This window comes from Dermacentor variabilis, chromosome 8, assembly GCF_050947875.1.
Source record: "Dermacentor variabilis isolate Ectoservices chromosome 8, ASM5094787v1, whole genome shotgun sequence".
Taxonomy (NCBI): Eukaryota; Metazoa; Arthropoda; class Arachnida; order Ixodida; family Ixodidae; genus Dermacentor; species Dermacentor variabilis.
Window position 1 is genome coordinate 102702718 of NC_134575.1, and position 24282 is coordinate 102726999.

At 46.8% G+C, this 24282-nt stretch overlaps 1 protein-coding gene across 2 annotated transcripts in view; it reads left to right on the top strand.

The window, feature by feature from the left end:
* LOC142590498 (fatty acid synthase-like) overlaps positions 1-24282 on the top strand; it is a 177394-nt gene that overhangs the window by 89723 nt on the left and 63389 nt on the right. For both annotated transcript variants that reach the window (XM_075702660.1, XM_075702661.1), the window contains exons 11-13: positions 1891-2094; positions 3822-4079; positions 16951-17167. In XM_075702660.1, the coding sequence (XP_075558775.1) occupies positions 1891-2094; positions 3822-4079; positions 16951-17167 (679 nt within the window). The remainder of the gene's footprint in view (positions 1-1890; positions 2095-3821; positions 4080-16950; positions 17168-24282) is intronic.

The window sequence follows — 24282 nt, forward strand, 5'->3', positions numbered from 1 at the left end:
AGTTGGGCGTGAACATTTGTCAGTGCTGAAACTAGTGGTAGGTAGGCTTAATCTCAAAATTAACAGTGACTTAAAAAAGCTTTCATTGCGAGGCTTTGTGGTACCAAGTTTCCGCGTGCCCTCGTGTCATGGTCATCACGCCCTGTCACGCCCTGTGTTTTTGTTGTCGTAGAGCACACATTCTAAGAACATATAAGATATGTCGCTCTAATTAGGTTAGATTATATCAGACGTGTCGCTTTAATTAGGTTAGGTGGCCAGTTCGTTTGAATAAATTTGGAAGTGCAATACACTTCTAGCTGCATTGCGAGATACATGAACGAGCAGAGTATATGTAACATGCCAGCAGAAGTAGCATTCCTTTTTATTTTATTTTACTTATGTTCCTGTGTTTCCACTCAACATAATGTCGGAATGTAATTGCGTATCAACTTGGAGGCCCTCTTCACGCGGAAACTACAAAATTCATCAGCGAAATATGTTGTCTATGAGCCATCGCTGATAGCGTTCAGGTTCAACTAGGTTCAGGATAGCATTCACTATTCGCACCCCGAAGAGTACTTCCTTCCTGCAATGTTATGTGTGCACGCCGTTTTTTTTTTTGCCATCTGCGACTGAATCCAATCAATAAACTTTATTATTCATATATTTCTGGCTGGCTACATTTGCCGAAAGCATGTTTAAACAGCTTGCCGGAGCATCGTGCAGCCGCTACAAGTGACACAGAAAAATAGCATGTAAGATATAGAAATTAGCAGGAAGAAACCAATTAAATCACAGTACAAAAAAGCGTGGACGGTATTTGCACTGCCCCGAAAAATAGGAGGAATGTTTTTAGGCCTTGCATTTTTACAAAACGTGATATAATATGGTGACAAATTATCAAGGAAAATATTGAGCAGAATACACTATGTAATCGCGCAAGAAGAAAGGAAAATTATGCCGTAGCATACGACGTAAGAAAAAATGACTAGAAAGAAACACCAGCTTATTTCTGTAGAATAGGAAAACGAGGAAATGAAAGCGAGCCAGCAAGATAGCAGAAGCATACAATTTGTGGACAAAAAGAAATGCCACCGCGGAGAATTCTTTTCTGTTCCCGTATACGTGAAATTGTGGGAAGGCTTAGTTTAGCCTTATGCAGCTTAAAGGCACTACAAATATTGGGTAAAAAGAGCATGCCTACGTTTCGCATGTTTATGAACTGCCTATATTCGTTTAGGCACACTCTCACATTTAAAAAATTGAATGTGATATTAGAATAAGAGCGGATGAATTGTGAAGAGTGGTAAGTGTCTTGTACTGTACTGTGTTATTTTTGGAAGGTGCCTGAAGTAGAAGCAGCGTGGGGAATTTTATACAAGTGTCGAAAAGCTTTCTTCTGCCTTCTTATAATTTTTGTCAATTTTGTATTACAGGTTATCAGGCGTAATAAGGTGCCATAATTTGTTCGAGAGTGAAACATAATACATTATTGCACTACTTTACACTTCGGAAAGAAATGTAGCCTGAACTTTCAGCAGTTATTGATGCACGTTTTCTTTATTACTTTGGACGTTCCATGACAAATTTTTAATGAACGACCAAGTAAAAGTAGTGCGCAATTAATTCATCCCCAGCGCAATTTATGGCAAGGTCTGTTGTAGGTCCTCTATTTTTGCTCCAAAGGCCATTTATTGTCTCTTTTTCGGGAGCCAATATACGCCGGTTTTACGATTACCAATATAGGTATGCTTCGCGAACCCAAATTGACATGTTTATTCAGTTTTTCATTACATCTGTCCACTTGTCAAGAAATTATAACGTGCAAAAAAGCAAAAAAAATATGTGAGAGTTTGCAATTCAATTTCGATTCTGGTTCAATTGTTACTAACATTGGCAATGGACCAGGTCATACCCCAGCCTATGCCACGCAGCAAGCGCTGGATCAGCACTTCAGTGCCAGAGAACCGTTGGCACGAACCTGGCTCGCAGCTCTGCTCTGCTGACTACATCGTCAACAACTTCCTGAGCCCCGTACTCTTCCATGAGGCCCTTTCGTACGTGCCCAAGGACGCCATCTTGTTGGAGATTGGACCACACTGCCTCTTGCAGGTGAGGCGGATGCTGGACAGATCGGTTCCATTCGCTGCATTAACCACAGTTCATCAGGCTCAAAGCGCCGGCAGCACATGTTCTATCAAACCTGACATTTGGAGTTATGAACGCCATGAAATGGAAATAGAAAAAAATATATGTGCGCCACTTCTTTTTTTCAAGACAAACTTCCATGCGGACTTTATTTTTTAGTTTGTTCTTACACAACACATACCTGGTAATCTGTTCAATATCTTATGCTCATATTTCTCGAATATCCGCATTCTAATTCATTTGTACACTTAGTATTTAAGTAACCGTAAACTTAAAAAAAAATATCGCGACCGAAAATTCTCTCCAAAATCTATCCTGGGGCCCTATAACGTAAAACTATTCCAATATGTTTTTACTCCAGTCTTCTGACGTCAAATTTGCGTAAACACCGACGCAAGCACCGGGCGGTCACCCGCAGGGTTGTCTCAATAGACTAATCAAACGCTCTCCTCGTTCATAGGACGTCACTTTTGTTTGCCTGAAAAACAAAAAACATTGCCTACGCTGAGCGGCTTGTCTTATCTAAGTGGCTCACAAGAGGCGAGGAGCCAACTTAAGTGGAGAGGGATTCGATGGGGCCGAGCCACTGCACTGAAAATCGATAATCGGATGAAGAGGGTGGTGCCAGCATCTGCGATTGGTCCGCTTTCCCCTTACTTAGCTTACGGTGGCTCGTCGACAATCGCGGCGGCATGTAACGGAAGCTTAAGAATGACGCTGAAACGGATCCTCAGCAAAGAGTTCGCAGGACGAGGTCGTAAACGTGCGGAAAGTGCTCGAAAACGTTACAAGGCCACACAAAAAGTTTTCTTACACGCAAATAGACTCATGCTATCCTGCAGGTGCGAGTAGCCAGTGCCTGAGCGATAGGCGGCAGCTATCTTTTATTCCTTTCGAGACGGGGCAGCCTGCGGCTATTCAGAAGAAAATTCAGTTTTGTTCGGTATATTAGTGCATTTTTAACCCATACACGTCACTTTGACGTGGTGAGCTTCTGCGTTTTTATGACGTCGCGTGACAAGTGGATGAAGGGGGTGCAGCCCGAAAACTCTTGACCAATAGCCGAGGGCTAAAGACGAAAAGGCGTCGAATCATAAATAATAATTTTTATTTTGTTCGGACAATTTATGCATAATCAGTTTGTGCACGTCATATCAGATGGGGAGCTATGGCCGTTTTCGTGACGTCGCGTGACAGACAGGTGAAGAGGGGGTGGTCCAAAAAAGGTTTTGACCAATCGCGGAGGGCTGATTGCAGAATTGGAATAGAAAAGTTTGGAATAGTTTTACGTTATAGCGCCCCTGCTTGCTTCTTAGGGCACTTCATGAACAATTGATCACCATGATCAATTTTCGTTTGCGATGCCAACGATTACTTCTGACGGCCCATCTCAACCATGATTTACTTAGCCCAGGATTTCGTTAGTAGTTGTGTACTAATGTGGTACCTGCGGCTTCATTTCCAGAAGGACACTTTCAATAAAACACCATTTTCTAACAGTTTTCAAGGCTTCAGAATTGCAAGGATCAAGGGAGATTTTATTTCGTGTTTTGCTGTCGTTCTTGTGCCTACTGCTGCAGAAAGGCAAACCGTAGTATAGAGTGGGCTTAAAGGGCAGCCGATAAGGCCTGGCGGAGGTGGAGTAGCACCAAAAGTATATTTTGGGGTATGTGCCATTTAACTCATCACAGGTGATCCTTCGACGCTCTGTGGGCCCCGATGCCAGCTGCCTAGGGCTAATGAAACGCGGCGCGGACAACCTCCAGTGTTTCTTGCGCTGTCTGGGGGAACTTCACACATTTGGTGTTGAGATGGACTTGTCAGTGATGTACCCTCCGGTTCCGTGCCCTGTGCCTCGCGGCACACCCAGCATCGCCCACTTGGTTAGCTGGGACCACTCCCAGACATGGGACGTCGCTCACTGGAAAGATTTCCAGTCGCCGAGACAGGTAATTCAATTTCTGTTGCATTGAGACACATGGTCGATGTGTGATGCACATAGTTGAGAGTAAGTAAATTTGTGCTTGTCACTTTCCTTGCCTATATGAAAAAAAAAATCGGTTTCGTTGGTTTTTGTGGGACGCTTCAAATTTACGTGAAAATTAATTCATATATAGGGAGACCCTGCAAATCTGATCGCGGACTCGTGTAAGTTCAGATGGTAAACTTCTCATTGGCTGCAAATAGAGCACTCAACCATATCAATAAGGGTGTTATGAAACTATGTCGGCAACACAAATCTGAATTACCGCATATCATTAGTGAAAGCTGGCAGGGTAATCGATATTGACGGCGACTTTCTTGCGCGAACAAAAAGAAACTGGACAACTTCCTGTAAGGCCATGGGTGGCTGCAGCAGAGCTTTCTTCGTTTAAATAAGTACCCGATGTACATAGGTACGTTTGGAAGGTTGTCATGGCGACAAACCATCTAAGTGAATAACTTGGTTCCATTGCGTCCAATGGATGTTTCTACTAAATCGATCTTGCTGGAGCGTTACATACAAGCCAATATTACGTTATAAATTATGCAAAGAAAGAACGAATGCATGGACAGTAAATAGGTATATCATGAATGCTATCATGTTTTATGTTGATATCATACCTGATGTGAATGCTCAGGTAGCTTTCTGTATTATGGCGTTGTAGTTTTTAGTCAATATAAATGAGCTCGCTAACTTAAACCTTCTCATACCGTTCGAAGAAAATGCTTTCATGAGATGCACTTTGGCTGTACAAGGCTTGTACGAGCTGGAAAAATGCAAGCCAGGAAATTGCTTGCTTTTGGGGTAACAGTCTATAGGCTGCCGTGTGCGATAACCTAAACTATATCGCGGCAAATCGTCCGAAAAATTGAGAGCATATTGAGGAACACCCTTAGGGTACTTCATTGAGTCACGTAACACTAACAAGAGGCATTTAATGTGAAAGTGTGGTCGTTAACGGCATTAGGCGAGAGTTTAGATATTTAGATTTTTCACGGCGATTCAACGTACACGCTTGCTGGGGCACTCTGCATTCAGAAAAACGGAGAATTGGGTGAGAAATGCTAAACTGCAGTGCAAGAAACGTAGCTCAAAAGAAGGCTGAGTCACACAATATGCCAACACATAGCAGCGCAAATCTGTAGAAAACCGTGAGCATACATAAATCCGTGGAGCATGCGTGACTACGAGTTCATCTGCCAAGTAAACATTCTTCTCGATACAGTTCTCGTTGAACAGATTGAACCTAGCGCTACGGTCATCTCTGCCTTCATTGCACTGCGCCTAGAGCAAATTGCTGAACATCTCAGCATTGGATAGTCTTAGCCAAATTTATGACATGGCTTAGTGCATATCATTGCAAGTGATCATTTCGTTTTGACGGTGTTATATTTCCTTGCATCATAGTGGCAAGCAGCTTTTGCTGGCTTTCATTTTCTTTAAAGCATGAAATTTTAGCGCTAGAAGCAATGAGGAACCAAAAATGAAATGCTACGTTCCGAGTGGATACAGCAGAACTTCTTCTATGTGACTAAAATTCATTTATATAAGCAGAGGCAGGTAGGATACGCAGTGTCAGTGAGTACATATTTTTGTTCTCGTGCATACTTTGCACGAAGTCTAAAGGTTCAAACAATATGTGGCTTGCTTGGGCTAATAAGTGATTATAATAATATTGTTAATGAAGTATAAAAGAAGAGGAAGGAAGAAGATCGCGACACGCTGGCTGCTGCGTGTTGTTGCTGGACAGCCACTTTTAGCTACACTGATTATGCTTGTGTATATATTGTAAATGCAATATTTCTATACTCCTAACATCCCCGTAACCTACTGGTCGTGATGCCGGGTACCACGACTGGAAACGCAGCTCCGTAGTGAACGCCGCATCACCGTCCCCAGCATGAATGACGGGGGGCACGCGGGATCAACGTTGTTGCCGCCTGCTACGTCACCGTCGCCCGCTACGTCGCTGTCCCTTTCTGTTGTGATTCTGCAACCCAAAGATTCTGAAACATTTTGCAGGACCGATGGCTCCGACATTGAGGAGTGGGTGGCGATGTAGGATCGCGTGAGTGGAATCAACAGATGGGACCCAACGCTAATGCTAGCTAGCATGTTATTCTACTTAAAGGGAAGCTGAAGGGTCTGTCGAATTCAATAAGACGCTCATATACGGATGCGGGAACCTTATAAACCATGAAGGTAAAATTTGGGGGGGGGGATTTTTCACTTAGGAGCGACGCAATCGTCGGTTAAAATTGCGCTGTAGTTCCGCCCCCCCTCGAGCGCCGCGCGCTGCTGCTGACGCTGACGATGCGAGCGGAGACCGGAAACCGCGGCGTAGTGACGTCAACACTGGTGTTCCCCTCCTTCGCAGTGTCCACGACCGTGCCTGGCCGGGCTTATTTCTGCATGCGTGCCGTCCTAATCTGCTTCGCTCAACCCTACATTCCTTTGTTTGTGTTTATATAGGAGTGGTAGTTGACGTGCGCAGCATCAATTGAACTTGTAGGCCGATCATGCCGGCGTTCTGTGCAGCCTACGCTTGCACGAACACAAGTGGCCGCGATGATGTTTCGATGTTCCATTAGTTCCTGCAAGACAAGAAGCTTTCAGCTAAGTGGGAGGCTGCTGTGAAGCGAAACAACTTCAAGCGCTCAAGAACAACAGTGTTGCGCTCTAACCACTTCCGTGAAGATTACTACCGGAGTTTATGAATAATGCGTGCTTTGGGTTCTCCTAAAAAAAATTAGCACGCTGAACGGAAGGTGCATGTTTATCTCCCACCCTTGACGCAGGTTTCATCGTCAAGCGCCGCGAATTTTCTATTCGCACGTGTGTTGTGAAACAGCCTGTATGCAGCTATGCAGCTACCTTAACGCAGTGCAAGCGTAAAGTTTGCATGTGTTGGAAAGCCTGCTCACGTCAGGACTCTGCGCCCCCCCTTCTCTCGCACACATAGAGAAACCTACCATCTCACGTAGCTGACGGAATTCGCCGGTTACGAGTAGCGTGCGGATGGCGCGCTGATGAAGGTTCTATACTACACGTGCTACAACAGCCGGTAAACTTTTCCCGCGTTTAAACCGTCTGTGTAGATTGCCGACAGCTTTGGGGCAGCGCACAAATGCCGAAGATCGCATCACCGCTTACGTTCTACGAGGAGGCATGCAGGAACATAACACTACAGTTGTTTGCCCGGAAACATACTCACTGGAACGCTGAATGCAGCTTAGCAAAAGAACATACTCACCAAAGAACATTCCCAACACAAGGAGATGCTAACACTTCGTGGAAAGCAGTGCTTGCACCAGCATTTTTTGCTTCTTGGAGAGGCCGGCTCTTTGCACTCGGCTCGTACATGTAGGGAGTAAAGTATAAACCCCTTACAAGTGATCTTGAACGCGACAACGACAGCGCGACAAGCGAGGCGATGTCTGTCGCGTTCACTCGTCGCCTGCAAGCCGAACTCCACGACAGCGACGGCTTTGAACGACGACTTTCCGGTATGAGGGCAGCAATATACGCGCCGAAACTAGCGTGACGCATGCTTTATCAATTTAAGTTGATGTATTTTACTGAAGAAGGAGCATAAAATATTTCTGAAGGTCTTGCACTGGGTTCCTATTTTCGCACGTGTAAAATTCAATAGTTTGCTCGTTCCGTGCGACAAACAGTAGTATTTGAGTTATGTACATCCACTTGCGGCTTCGCACTATTGGCTAGTCGCTCATAGCATTTCCGGGCGACGAGCGACGAGTTCTAGATTTCTAGAAATGAGTGGTCGAGCGACAACACTGAGCGATCTGTTCGAGCGACGGCCCATTTTGTCGCTCGAAGCCGTCGCCCGTCACCGTTGCGCGCAAAATCGCTCTAGTGGAGTTTGGACTTAACGCCGGAATCCTCAGAGAAACGCAAGCTCTCGAAATTTTCCATGACCGTCTCAGAAAAATACTACCAAACTACCTTGAACACCTTCGTGTGTAGCGGCAGCAGTCGGTCCGGACGAACACCATTGTTGACGTCACGAGGCGCCCGACCAATCACAGGCGAAAACGAGGCGCGCGAGCTGGGCGTGTCTGCTGCTGCACTTTTGGTTGAAATAAAATATTTTTCCGCTTTCTTTCGCTCAATTTCGATGCGATATTCGAATTCAGAGAGTTGAAAACCTCGACGTACTGCTCATCACTCATTTTTTGTGGAAAAGGTTTCAGCTTCCCTTTAAGAGGCAAGGCAAAGGTGTGGTACGAAAACCACGAAGAGGAGCTAACCAGCTGGGACCAATGCAAAGAGAAATTGACAGAGTTGTTTGAAAAACCAGCTTGCCGTAATATTGCCGCAGACCAGAAACTGGCCTCCCGTGCCCAATCCCCCACGGAGTCCTATGTCTCGTACATCCACGACGTGCTGGCGCTTTGTTGTAAAGCCGATCATGACATGACAGAAGCTGAAAACATCGGGCACTTGCTCAAGGGCATTGCTGACCACGCCTTCAATCTGCTCATGTACAAAAGCTGCTCGACAGTTGACGCTATCATAAAAGAGTGCGAAAAGCCGACGCGTCTTGCAACCATCCGCCGGACTTCCCAATACTGCCGCAACGTCGACGTGTCAAGATCAACCCGCGCAGCAGCATGCGTCGCTATCAGAGGCCGTGGTGCGAATTGTTCGACGGGAACTGGACGCCATGGCACCCGCAGCTTTCTCTTCGAGTAGCCCTGATGCTATCACTTTTTCCGTTTCCCTCGTACAAGCCATCTTCGCTAGTAACTTGAAAACTTTGGTGTATATTCTCTCTGTGCTGTCGCCAACTCCAGCGCCAACGAACGCCCTTCTACTATTTTCGCTCCACCCCGATGCTTCTCACCGCGTTATCGGAAACCGGCTCAGCAGAGAACTGAGGGCGACCAGTCAATATGTTTCACCTGTCGCCGCATTTGTCATGTCGCCCGATACTATCACAACCCATGGCCCTCAACACCTCGAAATCCGACCAACCTGAGCCGTTTTGATGGAAGTGCTCGCAATGTTTGGCGAACCGCCAAGTCCAAGATCGCCGACAGCTCAGCTACGAACACGTGGTACAGTCGCACACCATCGCCGCGCGGATACCAGTCTCGTTGACCACAAACACGTCGCCCATCTTCCCGTTCGTCGCAGCCACTTCGCCTTTCGTCCCCTGTGGCTTTTGCCGCACCCTTGCGGGAAACTAAGAAATGCAGCCGCCCGAGGGGGTGCTGCATTGCTAACTACGGCCGCAAATCCTCTGTGCGTGCCCATAAAAAGAAGTGTAATTGACGTTAAAATGGACGGTGCACCTGTTCAAGCACTCGTCTACACTGTAGCCCACGTATCTGTGATGAGTGCTAGCCTACGTAGACGTTTAAAGAAGGTCCGCACCCCAGCAGCAGCCCGAGTGCTTCGCGTCGCCGATGGCGGCGTGCTGGTTGGTCTTAGAATGTGCACTGCACGTTCAGGTGTAGCCGGCAAAGACAGCTTCACTTGTCTTCGCTGTGATCAACAACTGCCCTCACGACGTTATCCTTTGATTGGACTTTTTATCCAATATTTCTGCTCTCATCGACTGCGCAACCGGTGTTCTTCAGTTAGAACTGCCTCAACTCGCGGCTGCTCCGAGCACCACCCCACTGCACTTGTGCTCGCTTCGCGATGTGTGTCTGTCACCCGAGACAGTTACGTCACTTCGACCGCCCAGCCATAGGCTTCTGACGGTGAGTCTGTGCTTCGCCCGATCGTCGACATGCTTTTGAATCTGTTCCGCATACCTGAACCTGTTCCGCATACACTGGTCACGGTTACTACTTACGAGGTCGTTCTACGCTTCTGAACTTCTTTCTGCCTCTGTCCTCAAGCGCTTCCGGACGGCATGTTCTTCGTCGGCGTTTCTAGTCGTTACGAATTTGACACTGAGAGTCTGAATGCCGAGAGTGGTTTATTAGCGCCAATTGCAGCTCACAGCTCCGGTTCCTTCATGGATGACTTCGCGAAAATGATTGCACCTGACCTCACCTCTGCACAGGCCACGGACATAAGTCTCCTGCTTGAGCCGTACAGTGACATCTTTGATGATGTATGCGGTTTTATGGCGCAACGACCAGATATGGCCAAAGACCGCCATACACATGGGGATCAGTTTTCAATGAATTGTTCGTGAGATGGATAAATGCACTTCGAATGGTGGATGCGGCATTGCTGTAAATAGGCATAAAATGAGAGCCTCTAGATTGCGCAAAATAAACAACTATTAAAACAATGACAATGACCAGAGATGTGAACTATGACAGTGTCTTGTTACGCACGGATTATGTAACAGAGCGTGTAGTGGACGGAGCACTGATGCCTCAACAGGGCCCTTAAATTCAAGGGCCTGGGTGACACGTGTTGTGCTAAATGTAACGAACGCAGTAGCAGCGTCTTTTAGGAAGCCGTACTATGCAGCATTTGGTCGGATAATGTGCAATGTTTGAATATCATTTAAATAATTTAAAAGTGATTCAGTGTCGAATAATGGGTTCGTGCAGAGAAACTGTGCTATATGTAATGGGATATGGTGTTGATACGCCAAGGGAAACTTGTTTTTCCTCTCGTATTCTCTTTCCCTACATTCCACAAGGACGTGGATGACCATCAGTCTTTTACAACATCTAACACATGTAGGAGGTTCATCACCAGTAAGCAAGTAGTTGCGTGTACTGTATGTGTGCCCTATTCTTAGTCGACAGAACGCAACATCGGTTTCTCGTAATTTTATTATACAGGAGGAAATGCTTAAATCTGGCCTGATTAAGTGAAGTTTATTCGTGCTTTGGGAGTCCCACAAGTGTTGCCAAGAATCTCTTAATCTTTTTTAGAATAAAAGGTTTCAAATCTATGACGGGAACAGCTATGGAAGTGTTGAAATCTTTTCTTGCTGTGGATGTGGCGATTTCGTCAGCAAGGACATTACCCTCGATGCCTTTGTGCCCTGGCACCCAGCATATCATGACACGTTGATTACATGCATAAACAGCACCCAAGAGTGTATAAAGATAAATAATTACAGGATTTTTGTGCTTTTTAGTGAGGCTAACGCCTTAACAATGCTCAGAGAGTCGTTATATATAATTGACTTTCCTTGTTTTAATTGTTTTATGTGTTTTACAGCTGATAATAGTGCATAGGCTTCAGCCGAAACGATACTTGTTTGCGCATGCAGAATGCCAGAGTCCGAGAAGGACGGACCAACTGCTGTATATGAAACGCCGGCTTATGACTTAACTGCATCGCTGTAAAACTCCGGGCAGCAGTACTTCGACCAAAGTTCAAGGAAGTGCATTCAAATGTGCATCTCAGGAGCTAGCTTACTGAATTCAATTATTAATATGTCACATTCCACGAGCTGCCACTGCCACGGTGGTGACAGCTTCGCTGGAAGCACTAAATGGTGTTCTACAAGTGGAACACACATTTCTTCACTGAGATTCCTTACACGGAGCGAGACGGGCTTTCTGGCTTTCGGTCGATTATTAAATAGTACGGCACAGTACACGTCGTTTACAGTTGTGTAACATGGATGTTCAGGATTCGAGTTTACTTTCAGATAATACGTGAAGCTGTAATATGACTTCTGTAGACGGAGTGACCACTCGTTTGATTCTACATAGAGACTTTCTCCAGGGCTAGTCCTGAAAGCACCGGTCGCTAGGCGCATACCTAGGTGGTGCACAGGGTCTAGGATTTTTAGCGTGCTCGGTGTTGCACAATGATAGATTATAGCACCATACTCAAGACGAGAACGGACAAGGCTCCTGTACAAGTTTAGGAGACATTTTCGATCACTGTCCCATGTTGTGCTTTCATGTTTCGCATCGCGAAGTTCCGGAAGGAGATGTCCACTAGCGATCTTTAATGCCTTGTAACCTGCTCCAAGTGCTTCGGTAAGACATTTTGACACTAGGAAAGGTGAAATCATTCTCATTGTCTTTTCAGGTTTGTCAGAATGGATGACGTAGAATCGGGGAAAGCTTTGTAATATGTTGCGAAAAAATTTGAAAACATCTTCGGTGCGCCCTCGCTTCTGAGGCCAATCAGGGAGTGGGAGGAAAGAGCTATCCATGCGTAACATAAGTTTCGGTAGCGATGCCAGCCACCCACTATGGAGCTCAACAAGGGGACGTGACAGGATTTGTGTTTAAACAAGGCCTGTCAACGCCAGCTGTACAGAGCCACTATAACCAAATATGACATAACCTTGGTTGGCTACTTACACAAGGTTAACCCTTGCCACCAGGACATACGGACGTAATAAGAAGTGAACAGAATACAGGAAAGATGGGAAAGTGAGAGAGAAAGAAAAAGACCGTAGAGAGAGACAGGAAAAGGCTACTGCCGGTTTTCTCCAGGTGGGTCAGTCTGGAGGTGCCGTCTATGTGAAGCCGAGGCCGAAGAAGTGTGTTGCCTCCGCCAGGGGACAGTAAAGGTCCCAACACCAGGCATCGGCTGAACCCCCACGATCCCCCTTTCCCCAGACACGGCTAGGCTGCGCACGGCTACACGCGGGAGGGTCCAAACCCTCGTGTGCTCGGGTACGTGGTGTCGCAACACACCAAACGCCTGCTGACCCAGACGCCCCTGCGGGGTACAGTGACATCTTTCATTTCGGCGACAGGCCTTTAGGCCAAGCGTCTGTTGATCACCAGCACATAAACACTGGAGAAATGAATCCTAGTCGTTGGCGTCCCTATTGTGTATCGCATGCTGAACGTTGAGTCATTTAGTCAGAAGTTGACAAAACGCTGCGCAAAGGGGTCATTGAACCGTCAGCCAGCCCTTGGACTTCGCCTGTCGTGCTTATGAAAACAAAAGACGGTACCGGGCATATTTCGTCCATTATCGACACTTGTACTCCCAACGTCCGTGTCACAATATTGTTACGGCTCCAACCATGAGGGCGCCAGTCATATGAAGACGATTTGACGTGTAAAGGTGGAATCGGTCTCGAGAGCGATCTTGTTTATGCCTCGTTATCTCTTTTGCCAATATTGTAAATAGTTATTTATATATAACTTCGGCAACGTAACAAATTGATGGATGTGCTGGGTACCCGCGAGAAAGAACAACGGAGCTCCGCAGTGGTCGTAATCTCGGACTGGACAACATGATGTATGAAACAGGACCCAACAAGGCGCTGCCCACATCAACGCCTATAACCCCGAGGGTTGTGCTGGCTCAGGCTTGCTATCCAGTAACGTTCTGCGGCACCGACCATCTCGACGAGGAGCACTAGATCGACACGTTTGAGCGTGAAAGTGCCCGCAACTAATGGCATCTGACGATTAAGTTGGCTGGCTTGGTCTTCTACGCAGAAGGCACGGCGAAGGTGTGGTATGACAACTGCAAGAAAGAGCTCAACAACTGCGGCACGCGTAAACAGAAGCTGAGGAACTTGTTGAAGCCGTCCCGCCAGGTGGAAGAGCACCACTAAGAAAGAACTAGCGACCCGCGCCTAGAGGTCCACCAAATCATACGTCTCTTACATCCAGGGCGTGCTGGCTCTGTGCGGTAAGGCCGACAACAATTCGGGTAGAGTTAGACAAGTTTGGGCATCTACTTAAGGAGGTAAGTGACCATGCTTTCAACCTGCTCGTGTGGGAAAACTGCGAAACAGTACACGAGATCATACCAGAGTGTCAACTCTTTGATCAGGCTAACAGCCGTCGCATTGCAACGCCGTTCACTCGTCTGCTGAACGCACCTGCGACATCCTTTTGTGAGGACAGGCTAGGAGTGCAGCGACCATCATCATCAGACGACCTGACACGGATAGTGCGGCGACAACTTGAATCCATGGCTCCTGCGACCCTTCTTTCCCGCCCCAGTGAACAGAACAGCTTGCCTACAGACCCATTTGTGCAGAACGTAGTCTGAGAACAACTCGGTAATCATGGAGTTCGTTCTGCATGTGCCGTTGCCGCTTCACAGCTGTCTCATGCTCCAGGTGCATCAACTGGTCCGTGGTATCCTGAACGCTACCACAATCCAGCCGAGTGGCGAACCGCAGACGACTGGAAAACTGTTTTCGCCTGCCGGCGTATTGGTCACGTCGCTTGCCATTGTAACAACCGTACTGTCTTCTCCCCTCTACGACCGCCATTCACTAGTTATTATTGTCCCGAACAAAGCGAGCGTCATTACCAGCCTCCATTGGCACCGCAATTACAAAGCGATGATGCTCGTGCTCCTTGGAACAGTCCCTTGTCGTCATTCGGACGTCACCAGTCCAGCACGAAACCAGCTTGTCGATCATCGTCCCTATCACCGCAGGCTTTCTTCACCATATAGAACATTTTTATTCCTGAAAAAAATGAGAAAATCGCAAAGGGTTTAAATGGCTTGACTAGCTATAGATTTAAATTCCCTGAAAAAAAAACAGTAGTTGATTAGGAATTTTAGTATATAGCCAGTATTGTGGCGTGCACCATGTCATAGGCACATTCCGAACTGTTAGGTTGCTCTGAGCATGCGCGAAAGCTCGCTCGCCAATATGCGTCCCCGGCGCATTGGTCTGTGGCCGGCTGTAAAAAAGTTTGTGACCGAGAGCCGTAAGTAACAGAATTTGGAATCGTGGCGTCTGTCACTGCTGCTTTATGCTACGGACGGGAACGAGTACTCCAACGTCGTGACGCCGAATGCGGGACCCCTACGTACGTCTTAAATATTTAGAGAATCATTTTCTAGCGACTGACTTGGTTAGGCATCTCCATGCCGGAGCGGAGTTTTCACGCCACTCTATTGTTGGGCAGCTGACATTGCTCAGAAGATGCGCGCTATTCAACAACTCGGCCCAGCGGAAGCTCGCGCCCGGCCTGAGTTCGTCGCATCGCTCTATTTCCTCTAAACTGACTACGCCAAGGTGTTGGAGAGCCCGCTGCATGGTTTCTGCAAGCTTTATGAAAGATGGACTGCACAAAGTGGGCATGGCAGTTCTTGCGGGAAAGCACTTTCTTTCCCTAAGTTTTTTTTGTGGACTGGGCGGAAGCTCGTAAAAGGATTAACCATTGTTACCAGGGTACTGAACCGGTACTTAACCGAAAATGAAAAACAGGAAAAACTGTTACTTCCGCTGGAACTGGAACTGAAGTGAAACGGATAAATGAAACCGAAAGCGAAAAATAACGGCTTACGGTTGAGGACAGCCAACGTTTCTGTAGCTTTTTTTTAAATTCATTGCCTGCTGTTATCGCTCAGCTGTGTTCCTTTATTTGTAAATATAGAGCCTCTTCCAGTGATGTCACCGATATGACCGGCTCCCATCTCACATGATAATGAGCTTTCTATAGATAGCACGGCTCCTGACGGGAATCTATAGCGCGGTTTCCTTCTGAGAAACAAACGGCAAGCGGACGTAACGCATAACATTCTTCTTCAGTCCTCGCGACATCACTGAATGACACATATTCTCGCACATGTACTGCCCTGAGGAGTAGCCCGCTATAGCGCTAAAGGGGCAGTTTGCATCAATGGCTTATGTGGCTTTCGCAGTACTATGATAGGAGATCGGAATTGCTCCGTGCTGTCAGCCTGCTCAACACAGCGCAACACCAGCCTTTTTCTTCGAGGCCGTCTCCGCGTTGCTGGCCGTCTCTAATGACCCACGTTGTTACAGATTTGCGAATACCTTGCTACAAAAATGGTCGTCGTGTTGTGCTCTAAATAACTGCTCTTTCGTTATGAGCACACACTAGTCATGTCTACATGCATTCTCGTAACTAAGCAATCGACCTAATTCCTGCGTGATTTTCAGAAAAAAAAAGAAAGCGCCGCGCGTGAGAGAACATCGGCTACAGTGATGGTGCTTTCACATTTTTACTCAATACTGCACTCATACCGCTGCATTGTCAGAGCCCATCTCGCAATCTGACGGATAATCGTGTACTACAAAGCCTTTCACTTAGAAAATGCCAGGTGGTTCGCTTCAATCACAGGGTGAGTGCCATGGACGGCACATGTCAAATTTTCTAATGCCAATACGTTGTTCTATGGCACCTTTTCTCGGTTGCTGAATAATTTCGGGCGCCCCTTTTGATCGAGTCACTTGCAAATGTTGCTGCGGGCAGGGGACCTGCGCACAGCTGTAACATGTCTTCTTTGAGGCCATAGTCGCTGCCGTCAGTGTATAGTACAAAACATATCTTCAGATGGACCAGCGGAAGTCAGGTAATAATTCACCAAAGTAATTTGCCGCTCGTTTACGCAGCGCCGTTTCTTGCCTTAACGAAATAATTGGTTCAGTTGCCCGAACGTGTCTGCAGTGTTGCATAACCTACCCGTGAAAAGCAAGCATGCGAGAAATCACTGAATGCCTTTTGTATTTGTGGACGCATAATGAACTATGGTACGCTGCTTATCTGCATTTCACTTTGCAGTGCCGCTGTTTATAACAAAACCCAGAAGATTGATTGTGCTGGTGGCAATCTAAATTTTTAAAGGTGGATCGCAAAGCCTCCAGTCAGCACGCCCTGCAACTCACCATAAAAATGCTTACTAACTTCTTCAAATGTACAGGAAAACATATCAACACAGGTGATTCTGAAGATTAGCGTAAGATAGCACAATGCTCATAATTCGTTGACGTGAACATGTGCTCTTGAGAAGTCCAAATGCATGCAAAGAAGCTGTGGTTTGGCAAAACATTTTGTAGGCTTAGGTTAGTTAGCCCTAGTTCATTATACCCAGCGTTCATTTCATGTGGTAAATATTATGGCTACTGATTCTATTTCTATGGCAACAAATAATGTAGGCTGTATGTCAAGTTCAATGATTATGTGCGCCTGCAGGTGTTCGAACACATTATGGAAGTTGACATCGAAGCCAACAGCGATGACAAGTACTTGGCCGGTCACCAGCTAGATGGACGCATGCTTTATCCTGGTATGGGCTACTTGGTTATGGTATGGAAGTTCCTGGCCAGCCGCTACGGAAAGCCTATGAACGAGATGCCTGTAATTGTCGAGGACGTCAGACTGGAACGTTTCACGATCCTGCCTTCAACAGGTAAGGAAAAGAGATTTGCTATAAATGATTTCATCAAGTAGCCGTTTGCGACATAGGTGAACACTAGATAATTGCACCAAGTATGTGAGTGCTTAGCGGATGATGCGTTTAATGCAATGTGAAACACCAGCCCTCTCAGTAAGCAGCCGGTGGTCATGACCACGATCCATAAAACAGAAAAGTAGCGCACCAGTACTTGCTGCTAGGATAGTTGGCTTATATTTAACAGGGCGTAATTTGGCGCAACAGAACAGAAAGTAACACTAGCATGGGAAAGCCGTTCGTGCTTGTCTTTGTCATTCACTTATCTCTGCTCCTATTGCACCGTATTACCCGTAAATGAGAATGTGATCTCAATCGATGAATTTGGAAAGTAGTCCTTCGCACGGGCCCTCTTTTTACCTCATGTCACATTTTTAGTGGGAACGCTGACAATGTAAATATGCCTGGAAGCATCCGCACCACAAAATTCCTTGGCTACACACTGGAAAGACGCTCGCTGTGCAGTGGTGACGTCTTGCGGTCGCTTTCTTGCTTTGCTTAGAGTTGAATTGCGAAAGGAAAACAGGGACGACCAGAATGCAGGTGTAAATGCGTTAGTCCCCGTCTGGCCTGGTGGTCCCAGTCTGCTTTTAGAGCGCCAATTCCACTCAAGGACTGCAAACTCGCCGCTCGTCAGCCTTGCCTAACCTGCCTTGCAATAGTGGTGCGCCATTCTGCCGCAGCGATGTTAGTTTTGGCGTAACATGGACATCTATAGCACGTTTTCTGCTTTAAATAGTTTCGGTTTTAGTAACGCAGAAAAAAAGATTGCGGCAGAACCCATCTCACGATGGCTGGCGATGACAATTCGCTTGGCATTTAGTCAATATAGCTACACAGCGTATTGCAACTGTCGAAACCAGTATCGTATGAGGAGTGTACCACAGCGGAATTCCTCTTTCGCGCTTCGCTGAGAATTTCTCGGTGTGATCTGGCTCCGCCGCCAGGAAGCCAGCGCGTGGCCTCCGAAATGCGTGGCGCAAAGGTGCGTGTGAACGCTGATAATTGCTCCCTCGCTTGCCGCACATACAGTGGCGCATACTCAGTCGCCCAAGATGGTCAGAGGTTCATTTAAGAGCGCCACATACCCATTGCGCTCGTGGCGCAGCTCCCTAATGTGTCGGTTTGGTGTTCATGAGGAATCCCCCTTACGTGGGTTTGACTCCGCTCAGTATTGCAGAAAATTAAGGGATCTTTTTCGTAATTGTGCAGCGCCACATTCCCAGTGGCACATTCTAGCTACTCACGTTGACGTCAAAGACGTTCATTTAAGAGCAGCGCGCACGTGCTGGCACATACCAACGGACCTAAATTGGCATCGTAGAGGTTCGTGAACACCAGCGTAAACCGAGTGATGATGATGATGAAAACATTCAAGGAGTGAGTGAGATAGTTTGGGAGATCCTATGACTGGTGCCCCAAGTCCTGCGCTCCACTGGCCTCGGCTGGTCGCCGGACTAGTGGGCACACACTCAACTCTTCAAGGCGGCGTGAAGGGCTTCTTCGAACTGCAGTAGCTACTCAGACCCGTATGATATAGCTACACATGTCGGCGTGACAGAGGGTCCTTGAAAGGCGGCGCGTATGTATACTTTGCACAGTGCAGTATACATGCGCAGTGAGCAAAATTGGTCTGACGGCTGCTTTTGAACCCAGTAACCTGAGCAAAGCAGTCCGATCTGCTACCTATTTCACAATGGACTACCCGGTGACCGAGGAAAGCAGGAATACGGATATATACAAACATGTAGTTGACCTCCGGATAATGCGTCAGATACCTTAAGAACCCTGGCGTATTAATATGTGCTACGACCTCACACTATGGCATGGGCGTCCCAGTTACTGCTTTGTCCATGAATTCTGGTTAATCGAAGAAACCTCCACTTTGTTCTCCTCACCTTGTCCATGATACTTTATTAGGGTATGAGATGTACATTCAGCACCAGCGACACAAACTGTGTGATACTTAACAGAATATTGACACGTGTAACTTGTTTATCATTTTGCCGGGGACCGCATTTCACCCGGAAACGGTTTAATTTTATCGGTCAGCACAAGATGCGCCTGCATAATTTGGAATTTACTCGAACGTTATCCTTGCTTCAATATATTGTGAGTGTTCTCGCTGGATCTTGTGTAATCCGATTGTATGTGCGATACATATTATGTAATTTTTGAATCTATGCGAACACCAGCGACTACTTTGAGGTACCGGACACCTCCGCCAAGCCTACACCCCGAAGACAAGACAACGCAAGCGTCGTTCCAGACCATCGACCAACCTGCAGACTACAGAATCCTTGCCCGAAACATGGGCTTCTACCTGAGATGACCAGGAAGCTTGTGGCCAAGTCAACTACCACCTTGACAGAGGGAGCGTTGCCTGCAGCCATCGTACTGAAAGGACACAGGGTGTCTCACTTGGGCCAAACTTTAAAAACATGAGAATGCTACGTACCTGAACAGAACCGAGGTAATTTTATTTGCGTGGCTTGGAGATGCTCAGATTATTTCTTGCATTCCACGTGGCTCAATAGTTAGTCCTAATTAATTAATTAATCAACTTCTCAATTATTACAACTAGATATAGATAAAAAGTGTCAATGAGAAAATTGTGAAAACTAAGAAAATGAGAAAACTACCACCTTGTCGGACCACGCCTCACCTGCAGCCATCGCAATGCAACAACATAGGGAGCCACCTACAGGGTGTTTCATTTAAATTGGGCCACACGTTAAAACTATGCAAATGCTACGTATCTCGACAGGACCAAGGTAATGTTGTTTATCGTGGCTTGGAGATACTCCGATTATTTTTGCATTCCACCTGGCTAGATAATTAGTCCTAATTAATAATTCAACTTCTCAATTATTATACATAGTTGAAGAGTGTCAAAGAAAAAATTGTAAAGCACCATTAGAACTCCTAATACCGCTTTCTGTTGCCTAACAGGTGCTACATAAAACTGTTTTTCTGATCATGAGGGGAACCCACGCTACACGCAATGTGCCTTGAGCGGCTAGTTGCGCGGCCACTGTGCGTGCATTCGCGCTCCTCTTTCACGCTCGGAAAAACATAATACGTAGCACGTATTGGCAACAGAAATCTATAACGGGAGTTTTTCTTGTTGCTCTACAATTTTCACATTGACACTTTTCATCTAATTATATTATTGAAGTTGAATAAATCATTAAGACTAATTATCTAATTGGGCGGATTTAAAAAAGAAAGTAATCTGAATATCTCTAAGCGACGGCAAACAACATTACCTTGGTTCTGTCCAGCTACGCAGCATTTGTACGTTCTTAATATTTGGCCCATGTTAAGTGAAGAACCCTGTATATTCCGCGGAGCTTCGTGCAACGACGCACACAATTAGCTCGATACGTTCGAAAGGCTTCCAACCTTCAACAACTGGAAATCTGCGGACAAGCTGCGCCAGGTGCACTTCTCCATGGAGGACGCCCCAAGACTTGCTTTGAGAACCGGGAGACCGCTCTAAAAACGTATAATCTGTTTCAAAACAACGCCTGAAGGCTTTTACGAGCGCCGTTCGGAGAGAGAGGGCCGAATTGGAATAGCAAGGCCAAGTGCATTCGCTCAATGAGAACATGATCCTTTTCACAGAAGAGAATCTTCCCGGCGCGCCGAGCCAGAAATGTCCGTGAGAAAAACGTTCTATTCCTGAAGCGGACAGAAAAGCAAGAAATATTCAATGGACTGATCCGAAACCCGTCGCAACCCATAACAGAATTGTTGATATGGGCAACAAGTGATTAAGAAGACTCTGGAAATGCGGACTAGGCAATATAACCGCCAAGTGATCATGCCACAGTGCCAAATCCAAGCAGTTGGTTCCGACGGCCACCGAAAAACCAGCAGGACGATTTTGCGCGAAGAACTGCACAATGTGTTCCCTTTGTCACATCCTAAAGTCGCCTCGTTGATTGACATGGTCAAAGACGAACTTCGGTTCTCACTAGAATTTTTCGAATTGCAGCCAATATTGCTGCATCCCGTTGCGGAAGCGATGACCCACGCTGGCGTCGCTCAAGGTTAAGTTCCTCTTCCGCGTCAAGTAACGACGACATTCTGTCGGGTGCCGCTGCCAGCTTGCCCGCCCACCATCCAGGGCAGCTACCCAAGGAAGACACACGTATGGCGCGCTCCAGACCGCCACCTGCTCAGCTATCATTGGAAAGGTTGCCCCATCTGCCACTGATGCCCATACCGCGGCTTGGGACTACGATGATTTCTTGTGAATGCGCCGCAACCACGACAACATGAACGGTGTCTTGATATTTCCGACTACCTCGCAGCCACTCAGTGCAGCCCTCGGCAATTGACGAGTGAACCAAAAGCAGAACCGATGCCGGCGCGGTTCCTGTTCGTCGAGATGCCAAAGATCCACGTCGCTGACGCAGACATTGCAAAGACCATCCCGACGACACAGCGACGGCACGAAGTCACCCGGATGAAGGCTCCACGCGATGAACACGATCTTAAAAGACCCAATGACACGGCGTATCATAATTACCACGGCCTAACTACAACACAAGTCAAAGGACCCCTTCTTCGTAGTGCTTCTCGACGCAACGTCGCCACCGCTCTGGTGGACACAGTAGCCTATGTCATTGGTGGACCCTTCGCCGCCCGCATTAGAAAGTTGGGATTGCATGCGAATGCCCTCTAATCCGTACAACTATCGGGCACCTAATAACAACGACTGGAAGCTCCATGGCAAGAATCCCCGCTCATGACCCGACCTAATCAGCGACGTTCGTTATCCTGCAGAAGTGCTCGCGTGACGTAATTTTTGGCATAGACTTCCTGAAACAGAGTTAAACCGGAGAATCCCGAGTAATATCACCGACCTGAAGTCTAAGCCGATAACGCTTTGGGAAGACCAAGTGATACTGCCGGAGTTTTCTTTGAGTCACCGCGCCTTGTGTGTGCTTGAAGATCAAGTCAATATGCCAAATAGCACCAGCATCATGATTTCCGTTGGCGCAGAAGCAGCCGGAGGCATGGAATTCACTGTTGAGAGCAATCAGCACATGTGCTGGACCGAGAAACTGGCGTTGCAAGGGTAATCGCGCAATACTGCCGAAGAAAAGCAGGGGTCATCTGAAAAACTTCATCCAGGAACGTCAAAACGTGAAAAAGCGCACAAAGTCTGCCTATATGTAAGAAATCGAAGCTGTCACTTATTCATTTGTACTCTCAGATTATACCAAAAGTACAACAATGGTCGGTGTTTTTGAACCACTTTTCCATATTAATCCGGGTCTTATCAGACAACCAAAATAAACAGTGCTCGAAAGCTCCTGCATCACTACAAGTTGACCTTTCTGTCATCATCAAAAATTGCGCAAAAACCAGTTGCTAACCATCGCACAATAGCCTAAGAAAGTGTTCGACCCAGCCATCAGAGACCGTACCGAATTTTGATGCGAGAACCTGATGCTGTAAGGCAACAAGTCAAGGATATACTGCATAATGACATCATGAAGTCGTCATAACTCCCGTGGAAGTCACCTCTAGTCTCATTGAAGAGAAGGATGAAACTGCGTTTCAGAGTCGATTACCGTCACCTGAACAAACTTACGAAGACGGATGTATACACGCCCTCTCATGGACAGACAACGCGTTGGACCGGCTCTGGATGTTGAAGTATTTTTACTCGATGGATGTCAAGACTGTCTACTTGGAAAGTGAAGACGCCGAGAGGAATCGACAGACCGCCTGCATCGCGCCCGGCGGCCTCTGACTTCGAGGTTATGCTGTTCTGACTTTGCTCGGCACCTGAAAAATTCCAGCACGTGATGAACCCAGTATTGCTTGGCTTAAAGCGGCAGACTAGTCTATTGCACTTGGGCGACATCATCGTGTTTGCCGTGAATTTTGATGATCACCTTAGGCGGCTTCGTGCAGCCTTAGAAGCAGTCAAATATTCGGTACTCACCCTGAAAACAGAAAAGTGCTTGGTAGGCTGCTTCAGAATGTCTCATTTCCGCATGCATTATATCATATACGCTCTACCTCAGGGATGTGAGAAATGTTAAGGAACCCTGAGGGTTGCTTTGGTTAATAATTCGCCGCTCTCGTTCCATAAGTGTATCGCTTTAATGATTCAGCCAGTGAGGAATCACTCAAGAAAACTGAATATACTTTGTGCAATACCAAATTTGATCATAGTGCCCGACATCGCTTCATGGAGCACCTAATGAAATGATTTCTTACGGTTCAACGCCACAAGTTTCCTGATGCGGGTGGACTGAGTGACGATGATGTTAATTCTGTCATCTGATGTAAAGTACGCTTAGGAATCGGGGTGCGCAGGGCGGTGCACGTTACGGTCTTCGAGCCAACCAAAGAGCCTTCGTAGTAACTTTCAGCTACTGAACTATTCATGCCAGTGAGATAAGCCATACGAATTCTGCTTTCTTAAGTACCTTATTCTTCTGAGGAATGATGGACATGACACCTGCGTGGTATTACGACTGGCCTCTGTAACTAAACAAAGCATGTTATGCCGCTAAAGCTAGGACGGCGAAAGCCTCGAGGCCGAATATCTTGTGGCGGTAAAATACGTCGATGAACTCGCGAAGTAAACGCCGTTAACGTTTGCATGCGCTGTCACAGAGCTTTATTGCCAAACGCACCGCATCTCCGATGCGTTTCGATGGTCGCAGCATGCGCACTCCGTTGGGGCGTTCCTTCACCGACTGAAATGCCACCGATTTCTGAGGGCTCATGCACTTCGCGTCGCACAACACTGGGAGATAAGCAGTCAATGAGTCAAAGATTGATGAGGGGTTATATGGTCTCATCATGGTTGATAACGGTTTCACGCGGATAGCTAAGCTGCTAAAGGGTGATGAGGGCTTATAATGGCCGGATAAATTCTGATAAGGACCGATAAGAGTTAATAAGTGTCGGATCGAATCCAAGAAGGGTTGATATGGGAGGACCGAGCCCGAAAAGATTGATTAGGGCTGATTAGGATCGGATCGAGTCTGATAAGATTGATAACGACCCATATTGGTGGATAACTGTTTATACTGGCCGCG